At 41.5% G+C, this 16,892-nt stretch overlaps 1 protein-coding gene across 8 annotated transcripts in view; it reads left to right on the plus strand.

Annotated features, from left to right (window-relative positions):
• The window catches only part of LOC122557634 (growth arrest-specific protein 2), a 171,211-nt gene that overhangs the window by 49,424 nt on the left and 104,895 nt on the right, over positions 1 to 16,892 (plus strand). For all 8 annotated transcript variants that reach the window (XM_043705416.1, XM_043705415.1, XM_043705417.1 and 5 more), the window contains exon 5: positions 3,784 to 3,847. In XM_043705416.1, coding sequence (XP_043561351.1) covers positions 3,784 to 3,847 — 64 coding nt within the window. The remainder of the gene's footprint in view (positions 1 to 3,783; positions 3,848 to 16,892) is intronic.

Here is a 16,892-nt window from a genome sequence, read left to right on the forward strand (position 1 = left end):
TACTTCTCCTCAGCATCAGTTTGAGGATTCTGAATAGGAGTCATTAGCCAGCTCATGAGGACATAGCCATTGTCACTGAGCAACCAGTCATGTAAATACTCAAGGGATTTTGGAAGAAAATGCAGGCTAATGTGAGTGCTCCAGAATTTAAGAGCCATGACAGATCCTGGATACTGCATACAGTGGTGTGCCCTCTGATAATCTGCACATTCATAGAATGAAAAACTTTTCTATTGATGAATACTGATGGTTGCTGTTAGGGCACTCTATCGTAGAGATTGATACCATGCTACACTTTTGGAAAATCTGATCTAGCAATAAAGCTAATAACCCTAGCTCCCTGTATCCAAGGCGAAGGAAATAAAAGAGTCTGTTTTAGCAAAGAGAACATCAGTCACTGCCCAGAAACATTAATGAGCGGATGCTTGCAAACTTCTGCAGAGTTGTTCTTCAGTTATTCCTTGAAATGATGCACCAATAAAAATTAAAGGCCACCATCATGTTCAAGGAACCAACATGGGATTGCCTCCTAGACCATCCTGAATTGCCTTCATCATTGCCTCGTGAGATATTGATGTAATTAACTGGATCAGCATTTGCACCCCATCCCAAGTTACCCTTGAAACGATAGTGATAAGCTGCCTTCTTGAAACACTGCTGTCCCTATATTGTAGATAGACCCACAATGCCATTAGGGAGGGAATTTCAGGATTGTGAATCAGTGACAATGAAGGAATGCTGATTTATCTCTAAGTGAGGATGGTGAGTGGCTTGGAGGAGAACTTGCAAATGGAGATGTTTCAATGTATCTGCTGCCTTTGCCCTACCAGATGGTGGTGGTCTTGGGGTTGGAAGCTACAGTCTAAGGATCTTTGATGAATTTCTGCAGTGCATCTTATAGACAGTACATACTGCTGCTACTGTGCATCAGAAGTTGGGAGGGGGGAGCAGGTGGATTGTGGTGTCAATCAAGCAGACTGCTTTATCCTGGATGGTGTCAAGTTTCTTGAGTGTTGTCAGAGCTGCACTCATCAGGCAAGTGAGGAGTATTCCATCACACTCCTGACTTGTACTTTGTAGATAGTTGACAGAATTTGGGGAGTCAGGAGGTGAATTACTTGCTATAGTATTCCTAGCCTCTGAACTGGTCTTGGAGACTGTATTTATATGGTGAGTTAATTATTGATATGTTATTGATAGTGGGGAATTCAGTAATGGTAATGCCACTGATTGTCAAGGGGTAATGTTTAGATGGTCTCTTATTGGAGATGGTCATTGCCTAGCACTTGTGTGGCGCATGCATTTCTTGCCACTTTTCAGTCCAAGCCTGGATATTGTTCGGGTCTTACCACATTTGGAAATAGATTGCTTCAATATCTGAGGAGTCACAAATGATGGTTAACATTGTATAAGCTTCGGCGAACATCCCCACTTCTGATCTAAAGATAGAGGGAAGATCGTTGATGAAGCAACTCATGATGGTTGGGCTAGGACACTACTGTGAGGAGGTCCTGCAGAGATATTCTGGAGCTGAGATAACTAATTTGCAACAGTCATCTTCCTATATGCAATATGACTCCAACCAGCAAAGAGTTTTCCCACTGATTCCCACTGACTCCAGTTTGGTTAGGGCTCCTTGATGCTCCACTCAGTCAAATTTGACCTTGACATCAAGGGCTGTCACTCTCACCTCACCTTTGGAATTCAGCTCTTTTGTCTGTGTTTCAAACAAGGCTGTAATGAGGTCAAGAGTTGAGTAGCCCTGGTGGAACACAAACTGGGTGTCAGTGGGCAGCTTGCTGCTGGTTGCCATTGATGTTGTACCTTTGCTGGCTGGACAGCAGCAGGGGTATCTTTCACCTCTGGTTCCTTGTGTGCTTCAAGATGCCCAGGAGAGTGGCCAGTAATTTTAGCACATCTTTGAAGATAACAATTTAATGCATGCAGTCATTGTTCACTTTGATCCATGCCCTGCAAGCCTACTCCATGATGCTCTTGGTAAATTCTATACTTAGAAATGTTGCACACCCAGCCTCTTTCCTCTTATGTTTGCACCATAAAAAGCTACTTGCTACGTGGTTTCAGAGGCCAGGTCCTTGTGACCAAAGTTTCAGGTGCATGAGGCAGTGCACATTGTCCAGGATAATTAAAGGATGTTAGTGGACCTTCCACAATTCCCCACACAATCATCAGCTTCCTTTTTAAGGAGGTTACAGTCGAACCATTTAGCACTTCTACTTCCCTCCCTACTCTTCCCTTGTCTGGCAGGAGCTTCCAACTGGGATGCTGGAGTTTGTAGTTCATGTGAGAGTTGGCCTACACCAAGGATGCAGATTAAGAACTGAATGTATCTCCTTTGCTCTATTATTTTGTGTAAACCTGAGCCAGCACAAGGTGCAATCAGGCCATAGCATACTTTGGCTCCACAACTCATTTGAATGTAATGCCATGAGTTATGTTAATTTACTGGTTATGTGGGAATTGAAATCAGCTGGTCTTGACTGCCTATTCATTGGACTCAGAATGAGTGAGGGGCAGCCCTCCAGTCAGCCCAAAATCTAAGCTGCAAGTCCACAACCCAGCCATAAAAGTTTACTCATCCCACTTTATGTGGAGCATTTAGCAATCTAATGAGAATTGCACAATTGTTTTTCAGTCAATATTCAATCGGATCCAAAGGATCTTAAAGGACAGTAGCAAAGTAGGATCATACAAAGGTTGAGGGGCACAATAACAGAGCTTAAATCCTAGGCAATGAGATGTGTGGCCGTCATAGTGGAATTGTTGGAATTGTGGATAATCAAGAGCCCAGAATTAGAGGAGTGCAGATAGCATAGGGTGTTCTTGGGCAAGAGGACATTGTAGAGTTAGGAACGACAAAACCGTGGACATGTTTAAAGACAAGGAAGATAATTTAAAAATCAAGATATTATTTTTCCAAAGGCAAATATAGGTTATCAGAATTGAGGTTGTTGCAGATAACAATATCTGTTCTTCAGATATTGAAACACAGTGCCTTATACAAGATCTACATTCAACGAAGTTCGGACTGATATGTGTCAAGTATACTTTTGTGCCATGTAAGTGCCTGGAGATGATCATGTCCATTTAAGGGAGAGTCTTGCTGCCTGACTTAAATATTTAATCGCATTCATCTTGATCAAATCTGGGCGATGCAATCAACCAGAAATCTAAGCAGAGGGGCATAAAAATGCTGTGGTTGGAGAAGAACTTACAACTGAGTATTCTCTAGTGTGTAATTCACCTGAGGAGTCCCAAATGTCCAACATCTACAAGACAAAAAAGAGTAGTGTGATGGAGTATTCTCCCTTTGTCTAGATGAGTACAACTCCAACAACTGAGGACTGGAACTAAGAAAATGCATGACTTCAGTTCTTACTGAACTCAGTTTGTGACCTTGAAATGAGCAGTTAATTGCATGACACTAAAGTATTTTAGTTTTACAAATATTCTGCTTTGCTGTGTAGCATTAATTTTTTCACAAAAAGTAGACTTACATGAGAAAATGGATTAAATCCATGATTTTTAAAATACTTCTTGTAAAATTGCAAATTAAAGTTTGAAAACTTGTCCAAGGACAACACAGCCTGCAGTGAAACGTTAAAAGGAATGTGTGGCATGAACACAAATTAAAACAAAGTCATAAAGTGAAAACTACTATAATTAATTGAAGCATAAACATTATAAAAATATTTTGCACAGCAGTGCTGTTTAATAGTTAGCATTAAAGCACTAATTATTCTTCATGCCTTATGTTTACAGTCCTTCATAAACAACCCAGAGAAGTATGTCTGTGTTTGCTGGAATTGGGAAGAATTGCTTCCAGGTAAATTTACATTTCTCTTCATAAAGATAAACGTGGATCATTTTCAGCCAATTTATTACTCAATCCAGTGTGTGCTGCTAGTTTCATCTGCTCATTTCTAAAGTCGAGGTCTGAATGGCTACACAAACTGGAAGATACATCTTGGTGACTGGTACAGGAATTATATTGATGGTGTTAATGGTAATGAAAGCCATGTTGAGTTTTGGTAACCATGCATTGCCTTTCAGGGGTGTCGATGGACTGATGTGTGAGTGATGATGTTCAACAATACCTATGCTGACAGTACATGCAGCATTGAGATATTTGTTGTACCAACACAATCTGCTGATTTTGTGACCTTAAATTTTGTCTCCCTTGACAAGAATCTGAGTCCATCTTGATGGCAAGCTTCAGTTGTGGCAAAGGGTATGGTTTAGAATAGATCCTTGACCATCCACAAAAGGTGGGGTAAACTAGGGCTTGAACTCTCAAGTTGAAAATGCACCTGCCTATTCCAGAGGACCTCATACAATATAGAGCATACAGCACATAAACAGGCCATTCAGCTCACCATGTGTGCACTGACCATGATGCCTTTCTAAATGAACCCCATCTGCCTGAACATGGTCAGCATTCCTCTATTAGGACTGTAAATGCTGGAGATCAGAGCTTAAAAATGTGTTGCTGGAAAAGCACAGCAGGTCAGGTAGCGTCAAAGGAGCAGGAGAATCAACGTTTTGGGCATAAGCCTTCCTGAAGAAGGGCTTATGCCCAAAACGTCGATTCTCCTGCTCCTTTGATGCTGCATGACCTGCTGCGCTTTTCCAGCAACACATTTTTAAGCAGCATTCCTCTATTCCCTGCCTGTGTATGTATTTGTCTAAATACCTCTTAAACATTATTAACTGATCAGTTTCTGCCATTTCACCCTGCAACTTGTTCCAGCACATACACCATCTGTGTAAAACACTTGTCTCACAGATCTCCTTTAAACTTTATTCACCCTCTCACTTTGAACATATATCCCCTAGTATTTAGCATTTGAATTCTGAGAAGAAGACTCCAACAACCTGTCTTATCCTATCTCTCATAATTTTATATATCTCGATCAGGTTGCCCCTCAGGATGCTCTGGCAGAAAATAATCCAGGTTTGTCCCACCTCTCCTTCTAGCTAACACACTCTAATCAAGGCAAGATCTGGGTAAACCTTTTCTGCACCCTCTCCAAAACCTCCTCATTTTTTCTATAGTGTGACAACTAGAACTGCACACAATACTCCAAATGTGGCCTAACTAAAGATTTATACAGCTGCAACATGATTTGCCAACTTTTATACTCAATGCCTTGACCAATGAAGGCAAGCATGCTGTGCACCTTCTTTAACACCTTTTCCAATTGTCTTACTACCTTCAAGGAGCTATCACCCCAAGTAGCGATGCTAGTCCGGATGAATTTCTTGATCCAACTTTTCAACTAATCTATTTCCTGCTGTATTCTTTGGCCACCTTCTTCACTACACACTACTCCACCAATTTTCATGTTATTTCCAAACTTACAAAACAGATGACTAACATTTTCATCCAAATCACTTATATAAAATACAAACAGCAGAGGTCCCAATACTGATTCTTGCAGAACACCACCGGTCACAGACTTCCAGTCAGGAAAACACTCTTCTGCAACAACTCTGTCTTCAATGACCAAGCCAATTTTGAATCCAATTTACTAACTAACTGTAATTCCCATGTGACTTAATCTTCTGGACCAACCTACCATGACGCCCCTCATCAAATGCTTTAGTAAAGTCCGTGCAGACTAAATCGGCCATAGTATCCTTAATCATCTTCATCACTTCCTCAAAAAACTCAAAGTTGAGATAAGACCTCCTCGCCAAAGCTATGCTGACCATCCCTAATAAGTTCATTCTTTTCCAAATGCGAGTAAACCCTATCCCTAAGAACCTTCTACAATAATTTCCATAAGGGTCACCAGTCTATAATTTCTTCGATTATCCCTCCTTAAACAAAGGAACAACTTTGGCTATTCTTAGTCTTCTGGGATCTCACAACTTATAATCCAGGATTCCTTTATCTTGCCATCCTTATCTTTCCTTCTCACAGGAACATGTTCGTCCTAAACTCTGATCAACTGGTTTTTAAAAGACTCATGTATGTCAGATGTGGATTTACCTTGAAACAGCTGCTCCAATCTGACCCTTTCTGTGGCGCAATCTGTTAGCACGTTTGGCTATTAATCGGAGTGATTCATAACCACTCAGGAACAAAGGACCTCTGTACTTTAGAGTAGCATGGTGGCTCAGTGGTTAGCACTGCTGTCTCACAGCCTCAGGGATCCAGTTTCGATTCCACTCCTGGGTGACTGTCTGTGCGGACTTTGCACATTCTCCTCATGTCTTCGTGGGTTTCCTCCAGGTGCTCCAGTTTCCTCCCCGAGTCCAGAGATGTGCAGGTTAGGTGAACTGGCCATACTAAATTGCCTATAGTGTTCAGGGATGTATAGGTTAGATGGATTCACCATGGGAAATGCAGGGTTACGGAGATAGTGTAGGGGTTTGGATCTGGGTGGGATAACCTTCAGAAGATTGGTGTGGATTCGTTGGGCCAAATTGCCTGCTTCCATGCTGCAGAGATTCTATGATTCAATCCAATTTCTCCATTTCCTGCCTAATACTGTTGTAATTAGCCTTCCCCCAATTTAGCATTTCCACCTAAAGACCGGTCTTAACTTCATCCATAACTATCTTAAAACTATCCCAAAATGCTCCCCCAGTGAAACTTTGATTACCTAGCCAGGTTCATTCCCCATACAAGGTCTAGTACGTCCCCTTCCCAATAAAGAATATTCCTATTATCCTTTTCATAGTTTATTCATACTATAGTCCAGTTTCTCTGTGCCTTCATTCCCATCTTCCCATGAGTACTTATGACAATAGTATTTGTATTTTCCTTATTTCAATTTGCAAAATGATGCAATCAATTGACTTTCATCACATCAATTTAATTGATCTTAATGGAGGGATCTCCTAAATGGGTTTCAGGAAATGACAGCTACCTGTCCTTTCTGCCTGTCTGTTTTATGGTGTGATGCAAACTGTTGAATTTATATGGATAATTTCTAATGTTATTTTTTGTGAATTTGGGTTGAGTTAGTAGTCAGTGGATTTTCTAATTGGCTGGTGATAGGAAACCTGAAGTTGGAATGTCACAACCGGAATTCATAGAATACTGTTAGAAATGACAAAAAAAGACTTTGAGATAGAAAGAATAATTTAAAAACTTTAAACAGAAAAGAGAAATGGAGTTGAGAAAACATGAACTCTGAAGTGATAAGGAAATTAAAGAACATGATTTAGCAAAAGAAAATCTTTGAAAAAAAGAAGGAAGAAAGAGATAGTAGCTCATGTAATGATTCTAATTCCAATAAGGGGTTTGATTTAACCAAGAATCTACACAGTGCCTAAATTTAATGTTGATTGGTATCTTACATCATTTGAAAAGGTAGTCAGACAAATTATATCACCAGAAGAGGTTTGGTCCTTAATATTGCAGTATTTTGGCAGGTACAGCTATGGCCATTTATGCCAGTTTGGCATGAGAACAATATGTGGTGTATAAAACTGTCAAAGAGGCAATACTGAATGCTTATAAGCTTGTGCCTGAAGCTTATCAATTGAATCTTAGGACTTCAAGAGAAAAACCTGAAAACATTTGTGGAATTTGCAAGGGAAAAGGAATTGCTGATGGATTAGGACTTAGGTCACTCAAGCAAGAGAGAAAAGAAATGAGAATGGAAGGGATGTAAGACCATAGATACAAGAGCAGAATTAAGCCAGTCAGCCCATCAAATCTACTCCAACATTTCAGCCGCTGCCCTAGAGGAATACAGGAAGTGCAAGAGGGAACTTAATAACGCAACTAGAAGAGTAAAAATGGGACATGAGAAAGGACTAGTGAATAGGATTAGGGAGAATCCCAAGATGTTTTATAAGTACATTAAAACTAACACGTTAACATGAGAAAGAATAGGACCCATTTGGGACCAAGGGGGCAACCTGTGTTTGAAGCCACAGGACATTGAAAAGGTGTTGAATGAATACTTCTCTTTGGGTTTCACACTGGAAAAGGAGAACATAGGTATGAAATTCAGGAAAGGGGACTGTGAGGAACTTGTGCAGTTTGACAAAGGAAATGGGAGATTTTGGAGTATCTGTCAGGCTTAAAAACAGATGAATACCCTGGTCCAGATGCACTGCACCCAGGCTGCTGTAGGAGGTAAGACAGGGGCTCTGACACAAATTTTTAATCCCTCTCTGGCTAGGGGGATGTGCCAGGGACTGGAGGATGGCTAATGTGGTTCCACTTTTGAAGAAAGGTAATAGAGATGAACCAGAAACCAATGAATCTCAAGTCAGTGGTAGGGAAACTATTGGAGAAAAGGCTGAAGGTGCAAATTAATACCCACTTGGAAAGGCATGGGTTAATAAGGAATAGTCAGCATGTCAGCATGTCTTTGTCAAAGAAATGAACATGCCTAATAAATTTGTTAGCATTTTTGAAAATTTGATCAAGTATGTAAATGAGGAACGTTCAGTTGATGTAGTTTTAATGGATTTTAGGAAAGCTTTCGACAAGGTCCCACATGGGAAACTGATTGAGAAGGATAAAACAAATGGAGTTCAAGAAAACTTGGCGAGATGGATCAGAAAAGTTTTGAGTGATTGGAGGCTGTTGTCCAGCGGTGTACCTCAAGAATCAGTACTGGAACCCTTACTGTTTGTTGAGTACATAAATTATATGGTTGAAAATGTGTGGGGAACGTTAAGCAAATTTGCAGATGACACCAAGATTGATAGAGTGGTTAATAGTGAAGAAGATGGTTGTAGTTTACAGGAAAATATAGATATGGCAGATTGTATCTAATCCTCACAAGTGCATGGTGATGCACTTTGGAAGAAGACTCAAGATGAGTGTTTAGCACTGCTGCCTCATGGCGCCAGAGACCCGGGTTCAGTTCCCGTCTCGGGCGACTCTCTGTGTGGGGTTTGCACGGGTTTCCTCCCACGGGTGCTCTGGTTTCTTCCCACGGTCCAAAAATGTGCAGGTTAGGTGAATTGGCCATGCTAAATTGCCCGTAGTGTTAGGTGAAGGGGTAAATGTGGGGGAATGGGTCTGGGTGGGTTGTGCTTCGGCGGGTCGGTGTGGACTTGTTGAGTCAAAGGGCCTGTTTCCACACTGTAAGTAATCTAATCTAATGAGGGAGTATTTAATGAATGGCATTCACTGGGTAGCTTAGAGGAACAGAGAGAACTTGGGGTAATTATTCACAGATCCCTGAAGTCAGTACACCACATGAGTAGGATAATAAAGAAGGCATGTGGAATATTTGCTTTCATCAGTCATGGCACAGAGTATAAGAGCAAGGAGGTAATGTTATACAGATCATTGGTCAGGCCACAGCTTGAGTATTATGTGCAGTTCTGATCATCTCAGTATAGAAAGGATGTGATAGCACTGGAGGGGCTATAGAGGCAATTCACTAAGATTTTCTCTGGTTTGGATAAAGTGAGCTATAAGGAGAGACAAGGTAGGCTTGGATTGTTTTTGCTAGGGCAGAGAAGACTGAGAGGGAACATAGTTAAGGTGTATAAGATTATGAGGGGCATGGACAGGGTGAATAGAGAGCAGCTGTTCCCCTTGATTAAGGGGTCAAACATGAAAGGGTATTGTTTTAGGGTAAGGTGCAGGAGGTTCAGAGGGGATTTAGGAACAAAAACGTCTTCACTCAGTAGTGGTGGGAATCCAGAATGCACTCCTGAAATATTTGGGTGAGCACTTCAAATATCATAACATTCAAGGATATGGGACAAATGAGGAAATTGGGATTAGCGCAACTTTAGTGGTAAAGTCGATGTTATGTCAGTGTAGACTTGATGGGCCAAAGAGCCTTTTCTGCACTGTACAAATCTATGAATTTGATCATGGCTGATATGTTTCTCAGACCCATTCTCCTATCTTCTTCCTGTACCCTTTGATTCTCTTACTAATCAAGAACCTATCTATCTCCGCCATAAATACACCCAACGACTTCGCCTCCACAATCTTCTGTAGCAATGATTTTCACAGATTTGTCATCTTCTGACTGAAGAAATTTCATAGAATCCCCAGTGCAGAAAAAGGCTACCGACCCTTCACAGAGTATCCCATCCAGGCCCCTAACCTATCTCTGTATTTAGCATGGCTAGTCCACCTAGCCTGCACACCCTCAGTCACTATACGACAATTCAGCATGGTCAATCCACCTAACCTGACACCTTTGAACTGTGGGAGAAAACCGGAGCAAACCCACACAGACGCAGGGAGACTGTGCAAACTCCACACAGGCAGTTGACCAAAGCTGGAATCGAACCAGTGTCCCAGGCACTCTCAGGCAACAATGTGAAGGATCAGTTCTAAAGGATCGTCCCTTCACTCTGAGGCTGTGCTCTTGGATCCTAGTCTCTTCAACTAGTGGAAACTAGTTATCTCTATCCAGGCCTCTCAGTGTGCTTTAAGTTACAATGACAATTATAAATGACCTGGATGAGGGTGTAGAAGGGTGAGTTAGTAAATTTGCAGACGACACTAAGGTCGGTGGAGTTGTGGATAGTGACGAAGGATGTAGTAGGTTACAGAGAGACATAGATAAACTGCAGAGCTGGGCTGAGAGGTGACAAATGGAGTTTAATGTGGACAAGTGTGAGGTGATTCACTTTGGTCGGTGTAACCGGAATGCAAAGTACTGGGCTAATGGTAAGATTCTTGGTAGTGTAGATGAGCAGAGAGATCTCGGTGTCCAGGTACATAGATCCTTGAAAGTTGCCACCCAGATTGTCAGGGTTGTTAAGAAGGCATACAGTGTTTTACCTTTTATTAACAGAGGGATTGAGTTCCGGAATCATGAGGTTATGCTGCAGCTGTACAAAACTCTAGTGCGGCCGCACTTGGAGAATTGTGTACAGTTCTGGTCACCGCATTATAAGAAGGATGTGGAAGCTTTGAAAAGGGTGCAGATGAGATTTACTAGGATGTTGCCTGGTATGGAGGGAAGGTCTTACAAGGAAAGGCTGAGGGACTTGAGGCTGATTTTGTTAGAGAGAAGAAGGTTGAGAGGTGACTTTGAGGGGTGATAGATATAGGACAGATGTCAGAGGTAGTTTCTTTACTCAGAGAGTAGTAAGGGTATGGAATGCTTTGCCTGCATTCGCCAACTTTAAGTATATTTAAGTTGTCATTGGACAAGCATATGGACGTACATGGAATAGTGTAGGTTAGGTGGGCTTCAGGTTGGTATGACAGGTCAGCGCAACATCGAGGGCCGAAGGGCCTGTACTGCGCTGTAATGTTCTATGTTCTATGACAACCCCCCTCATCCTTCTAAACTCCATTGAGTACAGACACAGAGTCCTCAAAAACTCTTCGTTGGCAAACACTTCATCCCCAGGACCATTCTTGTGAACTTTCTCTGTACCCCATCCAACACCAGTACATCCTTCCTTTGATGCAGGGTTCAAACGGCTTTCAAATTTCCAAATCCGGTCTGACCAAAGCCTGTATATAGCCTTAACAGTGCATCCCTGTTCTTGTATTGTAGCCCTCTTGAAATGAACGCTATCATTGCATTTGCTTTCATATCTACCAACTGAACCTGCATGTTAACCATGAGAAAATTCTGAACTAGGAATCCTAAGTACCTTTGAGTTTAGATTTCTGAAGCCTTTAGCTCCTCACGCGTCCAAATCCTGCTGCAGCTTCTTTGTTTCCTCAACACCATCTGTCTCTCCATTTACCTTTATGTCATCTACAAACTAAGCAACAGTGCTCTCAGATCCTTCATCCATGGCGTTAACGTATAACATGAATAATTGTGGTCTTAACACTGACCCCCACGGAACTCCACAAGTCACTGGCTGCCATCTGAAAAAGACCCACACTCTGCCTTCTGCCAATCAGCCTATCCTCCATCCAAGCCAGTGCCTTGCCCCTAACATCACGGGCTCTTATTAATTAGCAGCCTCCTATGTGGCATTTGTCAAAGACCTTTTGGAAATTCAAATAGATTTGGCTCAACTCAACATTCGTGTAATATACTGTAGATCTTTGAGTCTTTTCCCTGCTTGTTGATACTCTGTATCTGCAAAACTGAAAAAGAAATATTTTCATAAGAGAGTTTTTATCTTTTATTTTATTACTGAGGAAGCTTCAGGCCAATCCACATCCACCAGCATTCTCTGAAAATTCAAATCACATTTTGCTAGCTGTGTCAAATCCTCCCACAGCAGATGAGACAGCCCACAACATTCTAAAGCAATCAACAATATTTCAAATTAAACAATATACAACATTCTGCAGTAATGTCAATTTGCTATATCCCCTAATGTTCCTTTAAAAACTTCCAAGTTCCTGATTTGGATGAATATCTTTGTCAAAACTAATAATGTCTCCCTTGGATCATGTCCCATGTCCCAGAATTCATTGAATCCATCCATTTGTTTTCTGATATATTATTTGCAGAGAAGGACTTAACAGAGGCAAAAATCTTAGCTCTGCCCACCTGCATTAGCAGTGATAATTAAATAGTTTACTTAAGGCAGATGCAATTAGAGTTACGGAGATGTAAATCATGGAAACAGACCCTTCTGTCCAACTTGTCCATGCCTACCATATATCCTAACCTAATCTAGGCCCATTTGCCAGCACTTGGCCCATATCCCTCTAAACCCTTCCTAAATCATATACTCATCCAGATGCTTTTTAAATGTTATAATTGTCCCAGCTACCGCCACTTCCTCTGGCAGCTCATTCCATACATGCACCACTCTTTGTATGCAAACGTTGTCCCTTAGGTCCCTTTTAAATTTTTCCCTCTCACCCTAAACTTATGCCCTCTAGTTCTGAACTTCCCCACCCCAGGGAAAAGACCTTGTCTATTTCTCCTATTTGTGCCCTCATGATTTAATAATACTCTATAAAGTCAACCTTCAGCCTCTGATGCTCCTGTGAAAACAGCCCCAGCCTATTCAGCCTCTCCCTGTAGCTCAAATCTTCCAACCCTGGCAACATCCTTGTAAACCTTTTCTGAACCATTTCAAGTTTCCCAATTCTTCCGATAGGAAGGAGACCAGAATTGCACACAATATTCCAAAAGTGGCCTACCCAATGTCCTGTACAGCCGCAATATGACCTCCCAACGTCTATACTCAATACGCTGACCAAGAAAGGAAAGCATACTAAACACCTTCTTCACTATCCTATCAGTATGTGACTCCACATTCAAGGAATGATGAACCTGCACTACAAGGTCTCTTTGTTCAGCAACCCTCCCCATGACCTTACAATTAAGCGTATAAGTCCTGCTCTGATTTGCCTTTCCCAAATGCAGCACATCACATTTATCTAAATTAAACTCCATCTGCCACTCCTCTGCACATTTGCCCATCTGATCAAGATCCTGTTGTATTCTGAGGTAAACTTCTTCGCTGTCCACTAAACCTCCAATTTTGGTGTCATCCACAAACATACTAACCACACCCACTATGTTTGCCACTCCTCTGCACATTTGCCCATCTGATCAATGAGGTAAACTTCTTCGCTGTCCACTAAACCTCCAATTTTGGTGTCATCCACAAACATACTAACCACACCCACTATGTTCACTTCCAAATCATTTACATAAATGATGAAAAGCATTGGACACAGCACCGATCCTTGTGACGCCTCACTGGTCACCGGCCTCCAGTCTGAAAAGCAACCGTCCTCTGTCTTCTACCTTTGACCAGTTCTGTATCCCAATGCCGAGCTCTCCCATTATTCCATGAGATCTAACCTGCTAACCAGTCTACCTCGAGGGACCTTGTCGAATGCCTTACTGAAGTCCATATAGATCAAGTGCACTGCTCTCCCCTCATCAGTCCTCTTCATTACTTCTTCAAAGAATTGAATCAAGTTCATGAAACATGATTTCCCTTGCACAAAGCATGCTGACTATCCCTAATCTGTCTTTGCCTTTCCAAAGACATGTAAATCCTATCCCTCAGAATTCCATCCAGCAACTTGCCCACCACTGATATCAAGCTCACTAGTCTATAGTTCTTTGGCTTTTCCTTACTACCTTTCTTAAATGGTGGCACCACATTAGCCAATAATTAAGCCTTAGTTGAATATTGTAATCCCTGTGCTTCAATGCATTGGTGCCAGACATCTGAGTTACAAACACAACTTCCTTCATTCATAGGCATTCTGTAAACCAAATAGGGATAGCTATTGACAGGTCTAATAAAAGGTGCATGAAATAAGTGGGGCATGTAAATAGGCTTTAAAATTTGAAGGAGTATGAATGCTGCTGATAGAATTGTGCACCAAAGAAGTTACAGGAAGTGAATTCAAGTAACCAGCTGCAAACAAAAAAAACTACCTAAAAAGGACAAGTTGCAAGATATCAGAAAACCGAAACCTTCAGTGGTGGAGTTCTGAGGTGTACATGTGAAGGTCTAGAGATTGTCACAGAAGGAAGTGAGTATGTTTAAGATATAATTCAATATCAATTAAGAATAATGTCAATACATTATTACTATTTGGGATCTAGAATTCTAAAGTGGAAGAAAAATAGATTTTAATTTGCAGTACTGTAAAAGTCTAACTTGTTACTTTTATGGTCAGAAAGATATTTTGATCAGCGAGTTAAAAAAATTCCAATAAGTCATGTGATATTAGCTAAATTACTGGGAAGTCTGGGGAGATAATTACGAAGGTATTTGCTGACTTGAGATTTTTGGTGCCCGGATGGAGAGAATAGCTATACACAGGTTTATGCAGTGAGAAATTTGGATACAGAACTGCTCAAAGATAGAAGACAGAGGGTCGTGGTGGAGGGTTACTTTCAGACTGGAGGACTGTGACTACTGGTGTACCACAAGGATCAGCACTGGGTTGACTGCTTTTTGTCATTTGCATAAATGATTTGGATATGAACATAGGAGTTTTAGTTGGTGAGTTTGAAGATGACACCAAAATTGGAGAGGTATTGGTCAGCGAAGAAGATTTCCTCAGATTACAATGGGATCTTGATCAGTTGGGCCAATGGGCTGAGGAGTTGCAGGTGGAGTTTAATTTAGATAAATATAAGATGCTACATTTTGGAAAAGCAAATCAGAGCAGGACTTATACACCTAATTATAAGGACCTGGGGAGTGTTGCTGAACAAAGAGACCTTGGAGTGTTTCTTGAAAGTAGAGTCGCAGGTAGATAGGATAATGAAGAACGCATTTGGTATGCTTTCCTTTGTTGGTCACAGCTGTGAGTATTGGAGTTAGAATGCCATGTTGCGGCTGTACAGGACATTGGTTAGGCCACTTTTGGAAAAGATTTACAAGAATGTTGCCAGTGTTGGAGGATTTGAGCGGTACAGAGAGGCTGAATAGGCTGGGGTTGTTTTTTCAGTAGCATCGGAGGCTGAGTGGTGACCTTATAAAGGTTTATAAAATCATGAGGGGTATGGATAGGGTAATGAGACAAGGTCTTTTCCCTGGGATGGGGGAGTCCAGAACTAGGTTCAGGATGAGAGGGGAAAAACATAAAAGGGACCTGAGGGGTAACTTTTTCACACAGAGGGTGGTGCATGTATGGAATGAGCTACCAGAGGAAGTGGTGGAGATTGATACAATTACAGCATTTAACAGGCATCTGGATGGGTGTATGAATAGAAAGGGTTTCGAGGGATATGTGCCAAATGCTGGCAAATGGCACTAGATTAGGCTAGGATATCTGGTAAGCATGGACGAGTTGGACTGAAGGGTCTGTTTCCATGCTGTACATCTCTATGACTCAATGAGTAGAGGTGTAACAGCTAGGGTGTTGTTATTAGCAGTCTCTAAGCAGTTAGGGCTGAGAAGAAGTCTTGAGTTGCTTGAAAGTCAGTGTAAAGAAAGCTTCAGGAAAGAAACTGTCGACATATCCTCAACAAAGCTGTTGAAGCCATGAATTTAAGCCTTTAACAAGGTCCCTCATGGCAGACTGATACAAACGGTGAAATCATATGGTATGGGGGTGAGCTGGCAAGATGTATACAGAACTGACTTAGTCTTGGGAGATAGAGGGTAGTGGTGGAAGGAGACCTGTGACTAGTCATGTTCCGTGGGGACCTCTGCTGTTCATTATCTACATAAATGATTTGGAGGAAAATGTAACTGGTCTAATTAGTAAGTTTGTGGACGAAACAAAGATTGGTGGAGTTATGGATGGTGAGGAAGATTGTTGGAGGATACAGCAGGATATAGATCAGTTGGAGGCATGAGCACAAAAGTGGCAGATGGAGATTAATCTGGACAACAGTGAGGTGATACATTTTGGAAGGTCAATACAGATGGAAATTATACCGTGAATAGCAGAATCCTTAGGAGTATTGATATGCAGAGAGATCTTGGCGTGTAAGTCCACAGATCACTGAAGGTGGCAGCACAGGTAGATAAGGTAATTTTTAAAAAGCCTATGGCATACTTGATTTCATTGGAAAGGGCTTTGAGTGTAAGGATAGACAAACTGTGCTGTAGCTTTATAGAATTTAGTTAGGCCACACTTGGAATATTGCCAACAGTTCTCATTACCACACTACCAGAATGATGTGGATGCTTCGGGGAGGGTACAGACAAGGTTACCAGGATGTTGCCTGCTATTTGGGATTTTACCTATAAAGAAAGGTTGCATAGACTGGGTTTGTTTTCACTGGAACACAGGAGGTTGTGGGGCGACTTGACAGAAGTTTATAAGATTGTGAATAGCATGGATAGAGTAGAAAGTATGATGCTTTTTCCCAGGAAAGAAGGGTCAATTACTAGGGGACATAGGTTCAAGGTGTGAGAGGTGAAATTTAAAATAGATGTGCGAGGCATGTTTTGCATGCAAAAGGAGATGAATGCCTGGAACAGGCTGCCAGAGGAGATGATGGAAGCAGACACAATAGCAGCACTCAAGAAACATATGGATGAACACATGAATAGGAAGGGAATAGAGA

This window comes from Chiloscyllium plagiosum, chromosome 16 (genome assembly GCF_004010195.1).
Source record: "Chiloscyllium plagiosum isolate BGI_BamShark_2017 chromosome 16, ASM401019v2, whole genome shotgun sequence".
Lineage (NCBI taxonomy): Eukaryota > Metazoa > Chordata > Chondrichthyes > Orectolobiformes > Hemiscylliidae > Chiloscyllium > Chiloscyllium plagiosum.